Consider the following 18828-nt stretch of genomic DNA (forward strand, 5'->3'; position numbering starts at 1 on the left):
GAATCCAATCTGGAGTGTACCTAAAGTACCTGTAATCAATAAGGGAGAAAGCAGATAGGCTGGGGTCCTAAATTGCAGGATCCCAGCCAAACTAAGTCAAAACACCAGGAAAAAAGTGGGGGCAACCATGCAGTCAGATTCCACCTTCCTACAGTCCGAACATATGGGATGTGGTGGTCCACACACGCCTAAAAATAAAAACCAGTTGAGTTCCAACTGAGATTTTGGTATCTCCCTCCACCCACAGGTCACCAACCATGTGGTGGTTGCAGGGTGTATAAATTCACGAACAAATGCACTTCGGTAGACTTGGGCCTACCCACACCGTGGAGACTAAAACATGTCACTAACTTCTACACAAGCAACGTAATATACTCCCTGAAATGTCCTTGTGGTTTGCTGTACAGAGGGATGACCACAAGTAAGGATACGTATTACGGAGCATAGAAGCACAATCAGATGCAAGAAACACAATACAAAATTGACAAGACACTACACGAAACAACAACACTCAGCAAATGATATAGAATGGTACATAATAGAAAAATGGAAACAGAGAAAATCAGACAAATCCAAGGCTCTGTTGAAATTCGAACAGCGTTGGGTGTTCTGCCTACGCACTGATTCCCTTGGGCTCAATGATGAGATACCATGGGGAGCACTAAGCCAATAAGGAACTGATGGGGAGCACTAAGTCAATAAGGAACTGATGCATCAATGCAATCATCACAAAGCGGCATTTTCAACTAATATACCCTACAAGGCATTATGGAGGTGGTGTCTCTCTTAGTACACTGCAAGTAAAAAAAGACACTCCGCATAAAAAAAGATACACTGGCCTTCATACAACATGAGGCTAATGTCTACACTATGACCTCTCTAGCCTGTGATTACCTCATGGACACACTGGTGTTTATATAACATGAGGTCTACCTCACGGATATATGAGTGCTTAAGAATAATTTCTTCTTTGAACGTACTGAAACTACGTCTCCCAGAATCCCTTGGCATAGCATTCCATTGTGAGGCATGCCCGGACACTGGTAAATGAAATCAGGACGCCTGCACGTCATGAGCTACGTAGTACATAGTTCAATACACTGGAAAAAAACAGGAAGACACACCCCGTCTCGTGAATGAATATGACGAGTGGCTCCCCTCCCCTCTACACCTGAGGCTCTTACTCCATCAATTTGAATTGGGAGTTTGTCCGGGTCGAAGGGAGGAGACATGACATCCCTCTGCCGGTCAGGATTTTCCTTACTCAGCCACGCACTTTCGCTCAGGTCCTCCCGAACCCCGAAAAAAACATCAGGTGCCGGCCCTTTTGAATGGAACATGCCCTCTAACTAGTTGTTCAAAAGGAAACTGGTTTACGACAACCGGTATTTATTGTACCAGATGGCTGTTCGAATGGGACACAACAGGATCACAGTGGGCTCTCTACCTTGACAAAGTAACTAAAAAAATAAGATACCACAGTGAATGACCAGAATATCCAATCGTGATAATGGATTCCTGGACTCCCTCTAGATAAAGAATTGTTCCTCTATGGTGGGATGCTTTTTCCCTTTTATTTTAGAAAAAGAAGTAAACACCTGATTTTATATATTTCATCTTAACAAATAGAGTGTGACAACAGGAGAGGCCCACCCCGAACAGACCATGCAGCTATTAGCATATTTGAACTAGGTAAAAATGCCTTGATTTCTCACATATGTTGTGTGCCACATATGCATGTCATATCAATGAATGTTTTACAATCACCCCTTTCACCAGTCTGAGTATTGCCTACCTTGCTGAATTTGTTAAAATATAATACGCTCTGGGTACACAATCAATTAGAATGTCTTCCCCAGAATGTACAATAGAGTACAATGAACTTGGTAACTCTTCCCCCTCGTTTATTAATATATAAAGGTATTTCTGCTACTTTCTTCCGTCTTCCCAGATTACTTCTAGCAATAGTCTTCTACTGAGAGGTAGGTCCTCTCTGTTTATCTTATCTATGAGTACTCTGTGCTAACTGTGTTGTAGTGTAGGGACACATAGACTTAGTCTTAGGCTATGCCTTAGACCCATAGGGAGAAACATATTGGCATGAAATGTATTTCCATGCAGTGACGCGTATAGGTCATTATATCAATATATGCCTCCTGCTTTTTACCCTTTGGCAATTTTCAATAAACCTAGGATACCACCTTATTAAAGGATACTTTTATGGTTTTTTCTAAGGTTTTTTTAATCAGTAATCTGGATCAGAGAATTATCTGGAAAAGATAAGAAATATCCAAGAACTCCCTCAGGTTTATTCGCCACCCCGATGTTGAGTCTGCCCTGGTAGTACCGTTGGAACGAGGTGGCTAATGATGAACACATTATGTGAGTGAGCCATCCTCGCCCAATTCTTGGAATTGCCTGGAAACTGGGATTATAGGAGGTAGCAAAAACTAGGAAATTAGTAAGGTCCTCTTACTTATCTTGCTGAGGAGCCAACTGGGCTCAGAGCGAAATCCAAGGGTATCATGCCATTTTGTGGTATATTGTGTGAACTAGGGCAGGCGTGAGTCCAATAATGCCCAAAACTTCTCCCCTTTTTGTAATATAGCACCCTCGCACTCTACCATGAATGTAACTGTTATCTGTAGTAGGGGTTTGTTTGATTATATTGTGTGGTACATTCAAGATAGTCGTGACTGCATGTAAACATGACAGCGTTTAGCATTAACAAATGTGTGTGTGTAAAGGGCCTAGAAAATTGAACTGCTTGCTTGGCAATTCTAACAAATATGTACTCTTTCCCCTTGTTTTTTCGACATCACTCAAGCTAACAAGCCAGAGTAGGGATAACTGTCCACTTCTCTATTGCACACTGTAATCACGGCTGCAGGGAAAGATGACCTTGCTGAGATTTGTCTTGGAAGAAAGAAGGAAAAGAACAATAGTTACTTACCTGTAATCTGTGGTTCTCCAGTATTGGTGTCTTTCATAGATTCACATGCCTGAATCATTCCCCGTCGTCGGAGTGGGAGTCCCACGGTTCATAAAAAAGCAATAATTATGCATATACCAAACGAAAAACCTTGGTAACCTGAACCAGGAAGTAAAGTAGCCTAAGCTACAAGGGAAAAAACTTCCACAGCTATGACTATCACTGTCATTATATACAGTCCAAACTGCAGCCAATCAGGCGACAGCACCCACCAGAATGTTCTCCTCAGAGGCTCAGGCTGTCAGATTTTCTCGCACAAGAGTGAAGTAATATACCATAGCCTAAAAAGCCTCTGAGGGGAGGTGGGCGGGTTGCATGTGAATCTATGAAAGACACCAATACTGGAGAACCACAGATTACAGGTAAGTAACTATTGTTCTTCTCCAGTATTTGGGGTGTCTTTCATAGATTCACATGCCTGAATCAGAGTAGATAGCAGTACATAACCTTTTACTCTAAGACGCCACTTTTATATATATATATATATATATATATATACCATATACATTATGAAACAGTATAACCATACAGAAATACACATGTGTTTCAATTTATGCAAAACAATTTCACATCACAAAAAGCGTCTTATAAAAGCATAGCGGAGGAGGGAAAACAGAGGCTCACCTTATTTGAAAAGATTACGTAGAACAGCTTGTCCCACTGAACCATCCGCATCACTTGCAGCTTCCAAACAGTAGTGTCTGGTAAACGTATGGCAGCTGGACCATGTTGCCGCTTTACAGATCTGGTGAAGAGGCACACCGGCGAAAAGAGCTGTAGATGACGAGATTGCTCTCGTAGAGTGTGCTCTTGGGGTCGCTTGTAGTGGTCTTCCAGCCTGATCATGGCATAAACAAATTGCAGCTGAGATCCAACGAGCTATGGTTGGCTTTGATACTGAATGGCCTTGACGTGGTCTGCCATAAGCTACCAAGAGCTGGTCCGATTTGCGCAGCGGTGCTGTACGTTGTAAGTAAAACTTCAGACATCTCTTGATGTCTAGGGAATGCAAGGCCCTTTCTGCAGCTGTTTGCGGATTTGGAAAGAAAGTTTTCAAAACTATGGGTTCATTAAGATGGAAATCCGTCGGGACCTTTGGCATAAATTTTGGATTAGTGCGCAGCACCACAGAATCAGATGTGAATTGCAGAAAGGGTGGATGAATAGTGAACGCTTGAGTCACTAACCCTTCTTGTAGAAGTTAGAGCCAATAATAAAGAAACCTTCCAAGAAAGGAACTTTAGATCCGCCTTGTGGATGGGCTCGAAAGGATGCCTCATTAGTTGTGAAAGCACTATATTAAGGTGCCAAGAAGGAGGCGGACGCCGAATAGGCGGAAACATCCTAAATAGCCCCTTAAAAAATTGTTGGATGACTCTGTTGGAATAGAGAGAGTTACCATCCTGTCGGAATCTTGAAATTGCAGCCAAGAACACCTTCAAAGTAGAGTGGGAAAGACCAGACCTCGCCAATTGTAGAAAGAAAGGCAGAAGTTGTTCCGGCTTTGCGTGGATCGGATGGAGATTAACTGATTGACACCACATGCAAAACCTCTTCCACTTTAGTTTGTAGGTCTTGACAGTTGCTGGTGCTCGAGCATTGGCCAAAACCTCTTGGCAGTCTGGAGGGATATCTAGGTGTGCAAATTCAAGCTGTTGAGGAGCCATGCCGCTAATCTCAGCGATGCTGGGTCCGGATGACAAATTTGACCGTTCTGAAGGGTCAGAAGATGTGGAATTGGTCGAAATTGTATGGACTCGGCCTCCGAAAGGAGGAGAAGTTCTGTGAACCAGTACTGGCGGGGCCACCTGGGAGCAATTCAGATCATGCGGCAAGGCTGTTGTTTGATCTTGCGCAGAACTCTTGGAACCAACGTGATTGGTGGAAAGGCGTAAGCATATTTTTGCGACCAATTCATCGAAAAGGCATTCCCCAGCGAGTCCTTGTGGGGAGCCCAGCTTGCGAAGAATGGGCATTTGCGGTTCTGGCTGGTCGCAAAGAGGTCTATATCGGGATGCCCCCATTCGTGAAACACTTCGTCTAGGAATGGTTGGTGTAACTCCCATTCGCGATTCGACGTTGTGGTCCTGCTGAGGGAATCCGCCAGAACATTCGTGATTCCCGGGACGTGAATGGCTTTGAGGTTGATCTTGTGGCGGATCGCCCAATCCCAAATCTCTTGCGCTTGCTGGGATAGGAGGGCTGACCTCGTCCCGCCTTGTTTGTTCACGTAATGCATACTTGTAGTGTTGTCTGTTCTTACAAGTATGCATGCTCCTCGGATGATGGTCTGGAAGGATTGTAGAGCCAGGAATATGGCTCGCAGTTCTAGCAGGTTGATATGCCACTTTCTTTGTTCTAGAGTCCACCTGCCATTAATTGTCATTCCTTGAAGGTGTGCTCCCCAACCCTCGAGGGATGCGTCTGTGGTGACTGTGAACTCCGGCATTTCGACCAGAAATGGGCAACCCTCTTTCAAGTGGTTCATCTGACTCCACCATTGAAAGGCCTCTCGCATTCGTGGGGTGATGTGAATGAGATCCTCGAATGACCCTGTGATCTGAAGCCATTGCAGATTGAGTTCCTCCTGCAACGGTCTCATTCTGTACCGACAGTTGGGAATGAGATGAATGCAAGACGAAATCATCCCTAGGAAGGATTTGTATACACGGACTGAAACGCACTCTTTTGATTTTAGAGAGCGCGCAAGATTGCATATTTTGGTTTGCCTTTCTTTTGATACGAAGGCTTTGACCAGATCCGTGTTCAACGTCGCTCCTAGAAACGTTCTTCTTTGCGAAGTAATAAGATGTGATTTCTCCAGATTTGTTGATAGACCCAGGGATTGGAAGAGTAAAAGGCATTTCTGAACATGCTCGGATGCTACCTTGGCGGAACTTGCCTTGATAAGACAGTCGTCCAGGTACGGGAATATCTGAACTCCCTGCAGACGGAGATGCGCAGTCACTGGCGCTATGACCTTTGTGAAGACTCTGGGTGCAGAACGGAGTCCAAATGGGAGGACTTTGAATTGGAAATCCCTGCCAGCCACTCTGAACCGTAGATATTTTCTGTGCCTTGGTAGGATTGGTACGTGAAAATAGGCGTCCTGCAGGTCGAGGGTGGCCATGTAATCTCCCATCGAAAGCAACTGCAGAATTTCTTGGAGCGTCAACATCCGGAACGACATTTTCTTTAGGAATTGGTTGAGGGCGCGAAGGTCGAGAATTGGACGCCACTCTCCTGATTTTTTCCGGATGAGGAAAAATCTTGAGTAAAAGCCCGTTCCCTTTTGTAAGAGAGGGACTTTTTCTATTGCTCCTTTTTGAATCATCAAATTTATTTGGGAAAAAAGCTCCTTGAGATGAGCAGGGGGTGGACCTTTGGGAGGAGAATTTGGCGGAATTTTTGTGAATTCCAGAGCATGTCCTCTGGATATTATATCTAATACCCACTTGTCTGAGGTAATCTTGGACCAATTTGAATAAAAGTGGGATATTTGACCTCCGATTCTTGTACGTGGGAACGGTAGAGATGGTGGCAGGTGGCTGAACTCATTGCTTCTTACCGGACTCTCGTCCGCGAAAGGACTGCTTCTTACGCGACTGCGAATATTGTTGATTTCGCTGTCCGTAATACTGCTGGCGATAATTCTGAGATCTTTGGTTATACTGAGAGGTTTGAAAGGAACGCTGCTGGTTATTACCTCCCCTGCTAGAGAAGGATCCACGTCCTCTGGCTCAGCGGAAGGTAGATTTTCGGAATTGCAAACTACCCAGGGACCTTGCCGTCTCCGTATCCTTCTTTATTGCCTGTAGCGCTTCATCTACATGTGCACCGAACAAGGATTCGCCATCAAATGGCATGTCTATAATTTTAGACTGCACCTCCTGGCGAAACGATGTGGACTTCAGCCAGCCCTGCCTTCTCAGCACTGCGGCTCCTGCCAGCTGCCTGAAACCAGTTGATGCCACATCCACTGCTGCGTCGATGATTTCCGCAGACGCATACTCTCCTTCCTGCAGGATCTTTATAGCCTCGGATTTTGAAGGCTCCGGTAACATGTCGAGGAAAGGAGAGATGTCGGACCACATCTGGCGGTCGTATCGCCCTAAAATCGCCAGGGAGTTTGCAGCCCGAACTGTGGTGGCTGCCATCGTAGACACTTTCTTTCCTATTGCGTCCAACCTTCTACCATCTCTATCAGGTGGAGCTGATATGGGTGTTGAGGGATTTCTAGCCCGTCTCTGAGCTGCTTGTGCTATAACCGAGTCTGCCTTAGGTTGACCAATCAGGCATGCTGGTGAATTACTTGGGGCTCTATATTTCTTGTCCAGCCTTGGTAACACTGCTGGAAGAGAATTAGGGGTAGCCATCAGTCTCAATCCCTCTTTCCAAATAAAGTCAATGATTGGGATTGCCCGAACCTGCTTCCTTGGTTGGTCCTTGAAGTCATATAGGAAGCAGTCATCTTCCTTTGTTTCCATGGGAATCAGGAATCTCTTGGTCGCTCTTTCCATCAGTGAATGGAAATTCCCAATGTCCACCGGGGGAGAGTCCACCGGAGCTGGAGCACTTGGAGAAGGAGTCTGTACTTGGTAATTATCCCACTCCGACATGATAGATTGATCATCTACCTCTCCTTCCTCCCTTTCATCATCTGAAACCTGCAATTGCCGAGATGGCAACGGAGAAGGTGGTCTTGGTGACTGGAGCGACGACAACTGTACTCGTGGTCTGGGCGTAGCCGGGAGAGATTCCGCCGTTTCCGAAGGAGGAAAACGTCTATAGTAATCTTGCAACATATACTGCAGATTATCAAGTAGTTCCAACGGCATTTGACCAGACGGCACTGGTGCAGGTGGTGTTGGCTGTGGTTCCATATTAGGATGTTCGTATTGTTCATCCTCATCATCCTCATCATCCTCATCTTGATATTTGATGAGAAGATCCGATGGACTCCTTGCAGTCCGAAATCTCTCATCTTCTTCGGAGTCGTTATCCTCCGATTGTAAAAGTTGCGCCGGTAATTTTATAGGCGATATAGCCTCTAAAGACGATCCTCTACGCTGTAGAAGCGTAGATGCTGGTGACCTTTGATCAGACACGACAGACGATGGAGTCGCAGTCCATACCTGCATATCCATGCAGGTAGATAGTGAAGGTGGTAACACTCGTGTCGACGGAACGAATCCTGACGTTACAGCCATTATCGATGACGAGGCTGTTTTCGTTGACGAGATGGCATCCGTCGACGATGGGACAATCTTCGCCGACGACGGTGCCGACGACAAGGCAACCTTCGTCGACGATGGTGTCGTTGACGAGGTCGTCTTCGTCGACAAGGTCGTCTTCGTCGACGAGGTCGTCTTCGACAACGAGGGCGTCGACGCGTCCATCTTCGTCGACGGGGTTTTCTTCGTCGACGAGGTATTCTTCGTCGACGATGCAACTGTCGACGGTGCCACAATCTTCGTCGACGGAGTAGACGTCGACGAAGTAGTCGGCGGAGCCAGCTTCTTGATTCTTACCGTCGACGGAACGGAGACGAGAGATGACACTTCCCTCGTCGACGAGATGGGTTTTACACTCACCGAAACCAGCGTCGACGGCGATGAAGCTGATGACATTATCATTGTAGGTCTCGGCGACGAGAATGTAATCGTCGACGTTGAAATCGCGTCACTACGGCAATCTCACCTGAGGTGATTTCTTGTCAGGAAAACTCTTAGCTGGCTGGGTTTTTCCTGTTTTCCCAGGGGGCGTAGAGGGCTTGGATCCTGAAGGTGGAGATGTCTTCTTAGATGAAGACTGCCCCGAGCCCTTAACAGACTGGGCTCTCCTCGACACCTTTGCCCCAGTAGAAGAAGATTCTTCCTCAGCTACCCTTTTTCTGGACGAGATAGAGGATCCAGAGGCAGTTTCTATCTCTGATAAAGGAGCATCTTTATCCTTAAGCTTCTGTAGCCACAGAAGAAGGCGTCCCTCCCTATCTCTTAAGGTCTTTTGAGAGAAGGTACAGCAAATCTTGCACTCCTTCACCTCATGATCAGGATAGAGGCAATAGATGCATTTTTTGTGAGGGTCTTCAGAAAAAAGCCTAAGCTTTCCGCAGGACTCACAAGATCTGAAGAGTGATTTCTTTGTAGTTGACATCCTAGAAGTTGTAGAAACAGCAGAAACTTGAAGAACTGAGCAGAGCTCAGGGAGACTCCCTTCACACGACGTGCGGTAGAAAATCTGACAGCCTGAGCCTCTGAGGAGAACATTCTGGTGGGTGCTGTCGCCTGATTGGCTGCAGTTTGGACTGTATATAATGACAGTGATAGTCATAGCTGTGGAAGTTTTTTACCTTGTAGCTTAGGCTACTTTACTTCCTGGTTCAGGTTACCAAGGTTTTTCGTTTGGTATATGCATAATTATTGCTTTTTTATGTACCGTGGGACTCCCACTCCGACGACGGGGAATGATTCAGGCATGTGAATCTATGAAAGACACCCCAAATACTGGAGAACTAGCATTACCTTCTGTATGCTTCTACAGCAGAGCATTTTTTGCACATTTTTGTAGAGAAGTAGGAGCTGACAATGCACAACCACTCCTCACCCATTAAGGCTTCGTTATCAATAAGGGTAGGTGAGGTACCATTACAGGGGTGGGGCTGATCATATGAACCGGTTGCAGAAGAGAAGCTGAAGGGCTGAATTTTGACCCGATGACAGGATAACATATAAAGGAAACTATGTATTTCTTGGCATAATGAACCTTAGAAAACTAAGTCTGCCATTTAGGTTGGATGACTGAAACCATAATAGATACATTGAATAAGCAATATGCTGATAGATTAGGGATGAGGGCTGAAATTTCAGTGGGGCCTTCTTAACCTGTGCCTAACTTGTGAGTTTGTTTATAATAATTGTGATCAGTCTGATAAACCCTTTATGTAGGCAAACATTACATAATAAATACCAAATAGCAATAGTGCGTGCATATTGATGACTTTATATTACCTGTAGATAAGAGAGTCTCTGAGAGGATGTCTGACTCCTACACTCTCTCTGTCTAACAGAGCACAGCCTAGCAGGAGAGACACGTGGCAGCTCTCCCTTTCTCCGGAAGCAGCACATTACTTTTGGGGCCGAGAGATCCACTCTCTGCATGTGAAACTATGCCATAACATGAAAGGAAGGGAAAGATTTTAGAGGGAGCCCGGGGGTATTGTTAAAAATACCGAGGGATATTTGTAACAAAACACGCAATAAAAGAGAACTTCTTTTTATGTGTACTCTTTGAGACTTGTAGGAAAAGGACAAGTTCCAAATTCAAGAAAGGAGAGCAGCAGCAGGTGGGAATAAGAGTGCGCCTTGTTGTCTGTGTTGGAAACGTGCCCTCTGATTGTTGCGAATATTAAGATTACTTCCCGTTCTTCGCAAACTTTATTGAATGTTTTTCATATTAAAATTGGGTCTGCACATATCATGTCATTTTAAGAAACAAAAGATTTTTAACTTGTGAAAAAACTAGGAGTTAAGGTATGCAAGACTGCTTGCATAATAAAAGCTTTGTACACAGTGCTCTATAAAAGGTCTGCTCTTGCAGGATTATATACAAATATTTCAATTTGTGCAAGCATTGGCGTTTATTGGGAGCGCTGTGCAGCGTTACATTTGCTGGAATTCTCTGTAAAATGAAAAGATAAAAAACTAGGCTCTGAAAGGATATAGGGATTTTCTCATTAGATTCCAACAACTGGTCAACACATGTGGAATCAGAAGAGGGGATTCGGGTTACTTTTAAAGCAGGTCACCCAAGCGAGCAGCTCACTTGGTAGAACAACAACGGCCCTTCCAGAATCGACACTCGACCCGTGAGTAGAAAAGGGGAACTTCCTTACCTCCTGCGTGCCTGTTTCTGGATCCGTCATCGCAATCACCGAGAAATCCCCATATCGGTCTCCGTTGGCATCGATGGAAACCTGCCCGGCGATGCCTAGAAAGTGGCGTGTGAGGAATTAGGACATTAATTAGTTCAAATACCTGCTTCATCCAAGTTAAACAAGAAGAACAGTCGACAGACCAATAGCACAGGAAATCTCATCAGTCTGCCAGCATTTTTGTTGGCATTCCAAAAGAAATTGTAATTTCATCCCAGTGTCTGCATTCCTAAATTCTTAACATTGCTCCCTTTTCATTTCAAATATGTGACCCTATTTTGGGGATATGTAGGGTGGGGAGCAACTTCCATGCAGTGCATTCTATGCAGCTCAGCAAAAATATAGTATGTGCCATGTGATTCGAATATTTTTCACCAAAGGGTGCACGTGTTTTCCCAGAGAACACCATTTTTTTTTCCAGTCACTGAATATAGTGGCGAGCACAGATACTTGCCACGATATGGGGGCGAATCCTTGCTGAGCAAATAAATGATGATTTCATCACAAAAAGTAAAGGAAGCTATGGCATACAAATATGCTTCTGTATTACTTAAATAAGCAACACTGTTATAGTAGATTTGAATCCTATATTGTGGTCATTCATTTCTTGCCCTGCACAGCAAAAATCACAAACATGCTCTAGCAAATAACTGGGAAACCAGTGAGATACGGGCAGTGCCTTAAATTGGCAATCAGGTACTGAGCCCCGGCACGTGTTTATTTTGAGGGGGAGAGTATGTGTCCTTCTCAGCAAATATGCAAAACGTTTAATTAGAGAATACTGGCACTTCTCAGAAGCAAGCAGATACTCTGGTACAGGGTACCTGCACTTCTATTTTTCCATTTCATGCACTGGTCTCGGGTCAACAAAATAAGGGCCTAATTACAAGTTTGGTGAACCATGGAACCGCCCAACTCGTGGTGGAGGCGGTCGGGGACCGGCGCACTAGTGGTCACACTGCCGTATTACGAGTATGGCAGTCCGACCTCCCTAGGATCCTCTCAACCGCCAGTGATCCACGATCCCTGGCGGTGGTGTGGCGGTCTTGGGGCCACAAAATGCTTGATGGTGCCGCTGCAGTACCTCCAAGCATATTACAAATTTCCTCACTGCCAGAGGTCTCACGCCATGAAACTGCTGGTGGTGAGGAAACAAAGAGGGCCCAACAGGGCCCCCTCTTGCCTCTGTGCATGGGGGTGCATGCAGGGGGGCACAGCATATACCCCCTCTCTGCATGCACCCCTCTTTCTGCAAGGCATGGACTGCACAGTCCATGCCGTGCAGGAACATGCATTGGCAGTCCCACATCGGTGCAGTTCTAAGTCTCACATATGAGCCTTTGTACTGCACCACCATGGGACCGCCACACCATCTGCCTGCCAGACCACAAAATAACTTAGAATCTGTCAGGAAGGTGGCGGTGAGGTTTGGCGGTGTGGGAGCGGGGCAGTGGCCCGCTCCCACACTGTTAAACTTAAAATCCGGCCCTAAGACACTTTACTAAGATTGAATGAGTGATGCTCTCTGCTTACAAAGTATTATGTACAGACTGCTTGCTTTGCAAAATGCGATCTAATTTTAAATAAAGAAAGTTAATATAAGGTTGCATTAGATGTCAGATAAATTATAGTCCTCAAATATTGCATGCCTAATTAGAGTCTTGCTATAGTGTCGCTGCCTCCAAGGTTCTAGCTGCCCTGTACGCTGTAGGTTAAAAGTGCATATACTGGCAGACACAGTGAAGACAAGGAGGTATCTGCCCAACATTTCCCCCACATAATAAGCAGGGCGGAAGTGGCATCACTTTGCCACTTGCTGCTTATCCCCAGTAACATTTATCAAGCAATCGAGCAACATCACACATTCTTGGGTTCCAATGATGGGCTACTGAACAGACCAACTGTCAAATTGGTCCAAGCACAGAGACTGCAAAGCAGTTCACAGGGGTTGAAAGTAGCAACACAGGTGTAGCAGTTACCCTTAACCGATGTATCCCTAATAGATTTAACTTCACAATGGTTCACCAATATCCCTGCAGTGACCACTGGTTGTGTGGTAGGAGGCAGCCTATGAGCAAGGGAGGGGAAGAGAGAATCTCAATCTCAAATTTTTATCACATTTTTTGTTCTATGTAAACAATGGCCATACAAAAAAATGTTTTACTTATAATAATGCACTGTTTAGAACTTTACAAATACATACTTTTAGAAATAGGGTTTCTGGTTAGCTAGGGTATGCACCTAAGCCAGGCAGTTACACACCCAAATTAACCCCCGCTCACTCCATTGGTAGCTTGACAAGGCATATTCCAGAGGCAAAGTGTTAAACATTTGTGCAACACACACACACACCAGTGACACAACAAATACATCACAAAAGAGACTTGACAGAGTAGTATATAAAAACATCTCTTATATTGTATGTAAAACACATAGACCACGGTTACATAAACCATAAACCATTTTACCAACTAGGTAATTGCCATACAATCTCATAAATCATAGATCACTTTTCCCACTAGGCAATTGTCAGAATATTACAGTTAGTGCACTGCAGTAAATACTTATACATTGCACATATCATAAAGCCACCATCATGGTATGTAATTGCAGGTCCTCACAATTATACTTATTTTGTCTGTATAAGGATTCAAATGAAATGAGTCATAATATCCGGCATAAATCCAACAGTAACCTCCATTAATCAGCACAACGGGCAATACCAGCAGGGTGTATGAAATGTTCCCCCGCTAGCACCTAGGGTGCAGCCCACTTACATTCATATTAGGCATTTAACGGAAATTCTCCTGGTGCTTGGAAAGCACTCATGTACATTTTAATCATGGCTCCTTGGGACCAGAAAAGCAGCAACAATTGCGGCCACTTGGCGCCCCCCCCCAGGTAAGCCACCAGAGAAGGGGGGGGGGGGGGACACAATTGATTATTGCGTGGAGCCTCTTCTGGCCCCCATGTGTAGAATGACCCAGCCCAGCTGCCCGCGAGCTCGAATTTCTAACATGTTCCCTGGGTCAGTTAGGATTATAAAATGTTATAATCCTACTGCCCATTCTGGCCTATGGGGACTGCTAGCCTTGCAATAGTGAAAAATGAAAATGGCTGTAATTTACTATTAGGACATGCCACATACACCAGGGCATGTCCTACCTTATACTTACAATGCAGTCTCTTACACCACTGTGTAGCATGTCCTGAGCCCTCCAAGGCCTCCCGGATCACTGCTGTTGCCTCAGGCCTGCCCCTTCAACACAAGGGCAGGCAATTTCCAGGAATTTCCCTAGGCCAGATTAACTCTTCTTCCAAGTCCACGCACCTCCGCAGTAGCCTCCAAGAGATTGCATTAGCTCTTTTCTTTGGTCTTCCCCGGTGTCTGGGACCCGCCCACTGGAGGCATCGGTTTTCCTCAGCAATGCAGGTGCTCCAGGCCAGGGTTTCCTTTGTTGTCTTTGCTGCAGCGGGCACACACTCCGGCTGCTAAGGAGGTGGGAAAAGCACTTCCACACCCTAGCTCTCCCTTCACATTGCCCCAAACCAGTAGAATAATATGCAGCGCACACCACACTTCTCGTGCTCCAAACACAATGGAATAAAGCGCTCTCCATGCGCTGGGGAAGTGGAATGAAGTCTCCGTTGGTGCTGCACTGTTCTCTTTGGTTTTCTCTGGTGGATGGGCTGCAGAAATGAAGCACTCCTCACGCACTTTGAGAGAAAAACAGCAATAAAGTGCTCACCATGCACTTTCTTTTACCAAAGGGGAAGGACAGTCCAATTATTCTCCTGCCCTAGACAGAAGCAGCAACTGCAGGCTACCCCACCCCTCACACAGCAGGGGCAGCACTCCTCACACAACTCTTCAGCTCTCCTTCCAGGCAGGTTTACTGTGGAGATCCAGCAAGATCTTTCCCGAAGTCTTTGATTTCCCGGAGACTTCCAACAGAAGGCAAGAACACACAAGCCCTTGGAGATTCTTCATAAGGAGGATACCACAGCAGGGCAAAAATAGTCAGTTCTTTTTCTCTGCCACAGACAGAAGCAGCAACTGCAGGCCAACACAGTCCTCACACAGCTCTTCAGCTCTTCTTCTTGGCAGGGTCTTCTTGTTCCCAGAAGTAATGTAATCTCTTGGGGTTTTAGGTCCAATACCCATACCCCAATTTCTCATGTTCTATTTGTGGTAAGGGTCTCTGAGCCCAGTCCAAACCGGTCCTGGCCTCCTTGGTCCAGCTTGACTGCAGGAAGTAGAGACAGCCTTGTGAAAAGGAGACTCAGTCTATTCAGGTCCTAGTGAAAACTCCTACCACACTCTAAATGCAGAACAGGTCTTTTAAGCCTAGCAATGAATCACCCAGGCAAGGCAGGACACACCTCAGCCCCCTTGTGACTGTCTATAGTGAATGCACATCCCCTGCTCCTGTCACTCCAAAACCAGATGGTGAATACACAGACAGACAGGAGCACACAGAAAGGTAAATCAAAAAAATGCCCACTTTCTAAAAGTAGCATTTTCAAACACAAAATTTAAAAAACCACCGTCACTAAATGGGGTGTTATTAAATTCTGAGTTCAGAGAGCCTAAACTCCATTCCTATATCTTGTTCCAAATGTAAAGTTATACTTGTAAAATGTTACAAGGCAGCTCCTATGTTAACCTATGGGACAGACAGCCTTTCAACAGTGAAAAACAAAATGCACAGCATTTCACTATCAGGACATGTAAAACACACCAGCACGTGACCTACCTTTCACAAACACTACAGCCCGCCCACAGGAGTACCTTGGGCCTACCTTAGGGGAGACTCACTTGTAAGAAAAGGGAAGGTTAGGGCCTAGCAAGTGGGTGGACTTGCCAGGTCGACATGGCAGCACCAAACTGCGCACAAACACTGCGGTGGCAGGTCTGAGTTACATTTACAGGCTTCTCATGTGGGTGGCATAATCAGTGCTGCAGGCCCACTAGCAGCATTTGATTTACAGGCCCTGGGCACACACAGTGCACTGTACTAGGAACTTACCAGTAAATCAAAAACGCCAATCATTTAATCACCAATCCATCATAACAATTTACAAGGAGAGCATATGTACTTTAGCACTGATCAGCAGTGGTAAAGTGCCAAGAGTCATAAAGCCAACAAAAACAGGTCAAAAGCAGAAGGCCAAAAAGCAAAAAAGTCTGGGGATAAACCCACTGGACAAGCTAGGTCTAACATCGACGCATCGTCTCTGGGCGCCAATTTCATCATCGACACTGCACCACAGTAAGGAACCGAAGTAACGTTCCCATAAATGATGCATCCCTCCCCAGCGCCACTCATTGTACCCAGACACCGCCTTAAGGAACCGATGTATCCCTGTCTACAGCGATGCATCACCTCCTCTGCACAATGCACTGCCCCTGAAAATCACTGCACCAACAACCTGCATAACAGTAAGGAACGCACACATCACCGGCCTTTTTCCAGTGCTTCACTTCCCCTGAGCAATGAATCTTCTTAGATGTTTTTTAAACATTTAAGGTACATTGGGCCCGATTATGATGCCAGTCGGACACATTCTGCGGCACTGGCAGATGTGGTCGGACCTCCGAAGGTCTCTTCGGAAGCAGTCAGTCTGATCGCTGGATTGTGATGCATACAGCCTGTACTCCGGCCGACCACTGACAGACTGCCGGCTATGACAGCCTTCCTCAGAACAATGAGTTGGCAGTTGGAGAGGAACAGCAGCGATAGGGCAGTACAAGGAGATCTGACTACCATCCAGATTACGATGTGGGTTTCCGATGACCTGACCATGGTGGTCCAACTGTCTACCTCGAGTCAGCAGAAATGAAGGAAAAGGGGTAAATGCTCAGCCGATTCCCCTCCTCACCGACGAACACAGGCATGGATCCTTCTTCCAGGTCCCCCCTAAACTTCAGCAGCTGCACCCTGAAGTGGACGGTCCTGTGGGTGGCGGAATCTAGGTAAGTCCTCATGTGGCATGTATCCCCAGTGACTGAACTGGGCACTTATTGGCACGCTTCTCTGGTGATGGGACGGCGACCTCTGCGGTGGCGACACGCTTCTCCAGTGATGCGGCGAGTAACAGCTTTGGCGAAGGCACGCTTCTCTGGTGATGCGGCGGCGACCTCTGCGGTGGCAACACGCTTCTCCGGCGATGCTTTGGCAACAACTGCGACATGCTTCTTCTTCGTTGAGTCACGCTTCCAGCTCCCAGCGACATGCAGGCTTCTGCAGACAGAATTCACCGCAAGGAAATTCAGAGGGGAGCTGGTGGTGAAGTCTTTTGTCCCTGAGACTTCAGCAGGAGGCAAGCACAAGTTCAAGCCCCTTGGAGTAATATTCTGCAAGATGATGAAAGTTCTTTGAAAGTTCCTTCTCCTCTCCTTCGCACTGAAGACACCACTGTAGGCCAACCCAGCAACACAGCACACTGGCAGGGGGGCAGTCCAACTCCTACAACTTCCTTGGTTCTTCTCCTTGGCAGAGGTTTGTCTTGTTGTTCCAGAAGTGATCTAAAGTCTTGGGGTCTGGGTCCCCATATTTATACTACTAAATCCTTTGTCCTCTGAAGGCAGAGGGACCTATACCTAGTCCAAACCAGTTCTGTGCAGTCCTGGAGCACTTTGTTTACAGGACTCCTTCTTTCCTTTGGCAGGGTGGGCCAGGGACATCAGACGCACCACAGGAGGTGGAGCCAGCATTGTGGAAGGCAGGCACAGCCCTATTCAGACCCAGATGTGACTCCTCCCACCACTCTATATGCAGATAGGTCTATTCAGCCCTGTGCTGACTCACCCTGTCTCCTGAAATCCCCCAGCCTCTGTCACTCACAAAACCAGACACACAATACACAAGCTAGCAGAGGCAGGCTGGGTGGTTAGGTAAGAAAATACCTACTTCCTAAAAGTGGTATTTTCAAACACAGAATGTTAAAACCAACTTTACTAAAATATGTATTTTATCATTCTGAGTTCAGGCATACTAAACTCGAATTTCTAACATGTTCCCTGAGTCAGTTAGGATTATAAAATGTTATAATCCTACTGCCCATTCTGGCCAATGGGGACTGCTAGCCTTGCAATAGTGAAAAATGAAAATGGCTGTAATTTACTATTAGGACATGCCACATACACCAGGGCATGTCCTACCTTATACTTACAATGCACCCTGCCCTTGGGCCTACCTAGGGGTGTCTGATATGAAGAAAAGGGAAGGTTTAGGTACTGGCAAGTGGGGTGCACCTACCAAGTCAACATGGCAGTACTAGACTGCACACAGGCTCTGCAATGGCAGGCCTGAGTCACACTTTACAGGCTGCTTCTGTGGGTGGCACAACAAGTGCTGCAAGCCCACCAGCAGCATTTGATTTACAGGCTCCGGGCACACATGGTGCACTGTACTAGGGTCTGACAAGTAAATCAAATAACCCATTCATGGAGTCAATAATCAATACATCAACTTACAATAGGGAGAGCATATGCACTTTAGCACTGGACAGCAGCGCTAAAGTGCCCAAAGTCCTAAAACCACTACCACCATGTTGGAAAAAAGGCTAGGAGAAAGGCAAAAGTTTAGGGATGACCCTGCGCAAAGGGCCAAGTCCAACAGTACACTACCGCATTCTCCAAAGCCAGCCCTCCCAGCCTCAAACTTCATGTCACAATAATACATCATTGCCCTAAATCCTTATAGTCCCTCGCATCCAGACCGCCCCCGCACTGTGGAGTTCATCACCAGAGACCACATGCAGCGAAGGCTAGATCAGGGAGGGAGGCAGCGTAGTCATTGAGTGGGTGTTGGGGGGCCTGTATAATCCGGGGAGGGGGCAATGGTAAGAAGGATCAATGAGCGACTGATGAAGAAAGGTAAGTACCAAACACTTAACT

General features: G+C 46.1%; 1 protein-coding gene across 2 annotated transcripts in view; it reads right to left on the reverse strand.

The window, feature by feature from the left end:
• NPR3 (natriuretic peptide receptor 3) overlaps positions 1 to 18828 on the reverse strand; it is a 211742-nt gene that overhangs the window by 54090 nt on the left and 138824 nt on the right. For both annotated transcript variants that reach the window (XM_085630771.1, XM_085630762.1), the window contains exon 5: positions 10887 to 10981. In XM_085630771.1, the coding sequence (XP_085486897.1) occupies positions 10887 to 10981 (95 nt within the window). The remainder of the gene's footprint in view (positions 1 to 10886; positions 10982 to 18828) is intronic.

The sequence above is a fragment of the Triturus cristatus genome, chromosome 2_1, assembly GCF_964204655.1.
Source record: "Triturus cristatus chromosome 2_1, aTriCri1.1, whole genome shotgun sequence".
Lineage (NCBI taxonomy): Eukaryota > Metazoa > Chordata > Amphibia > Caudata > Salamandridae > Triturus > Triturus cristatus.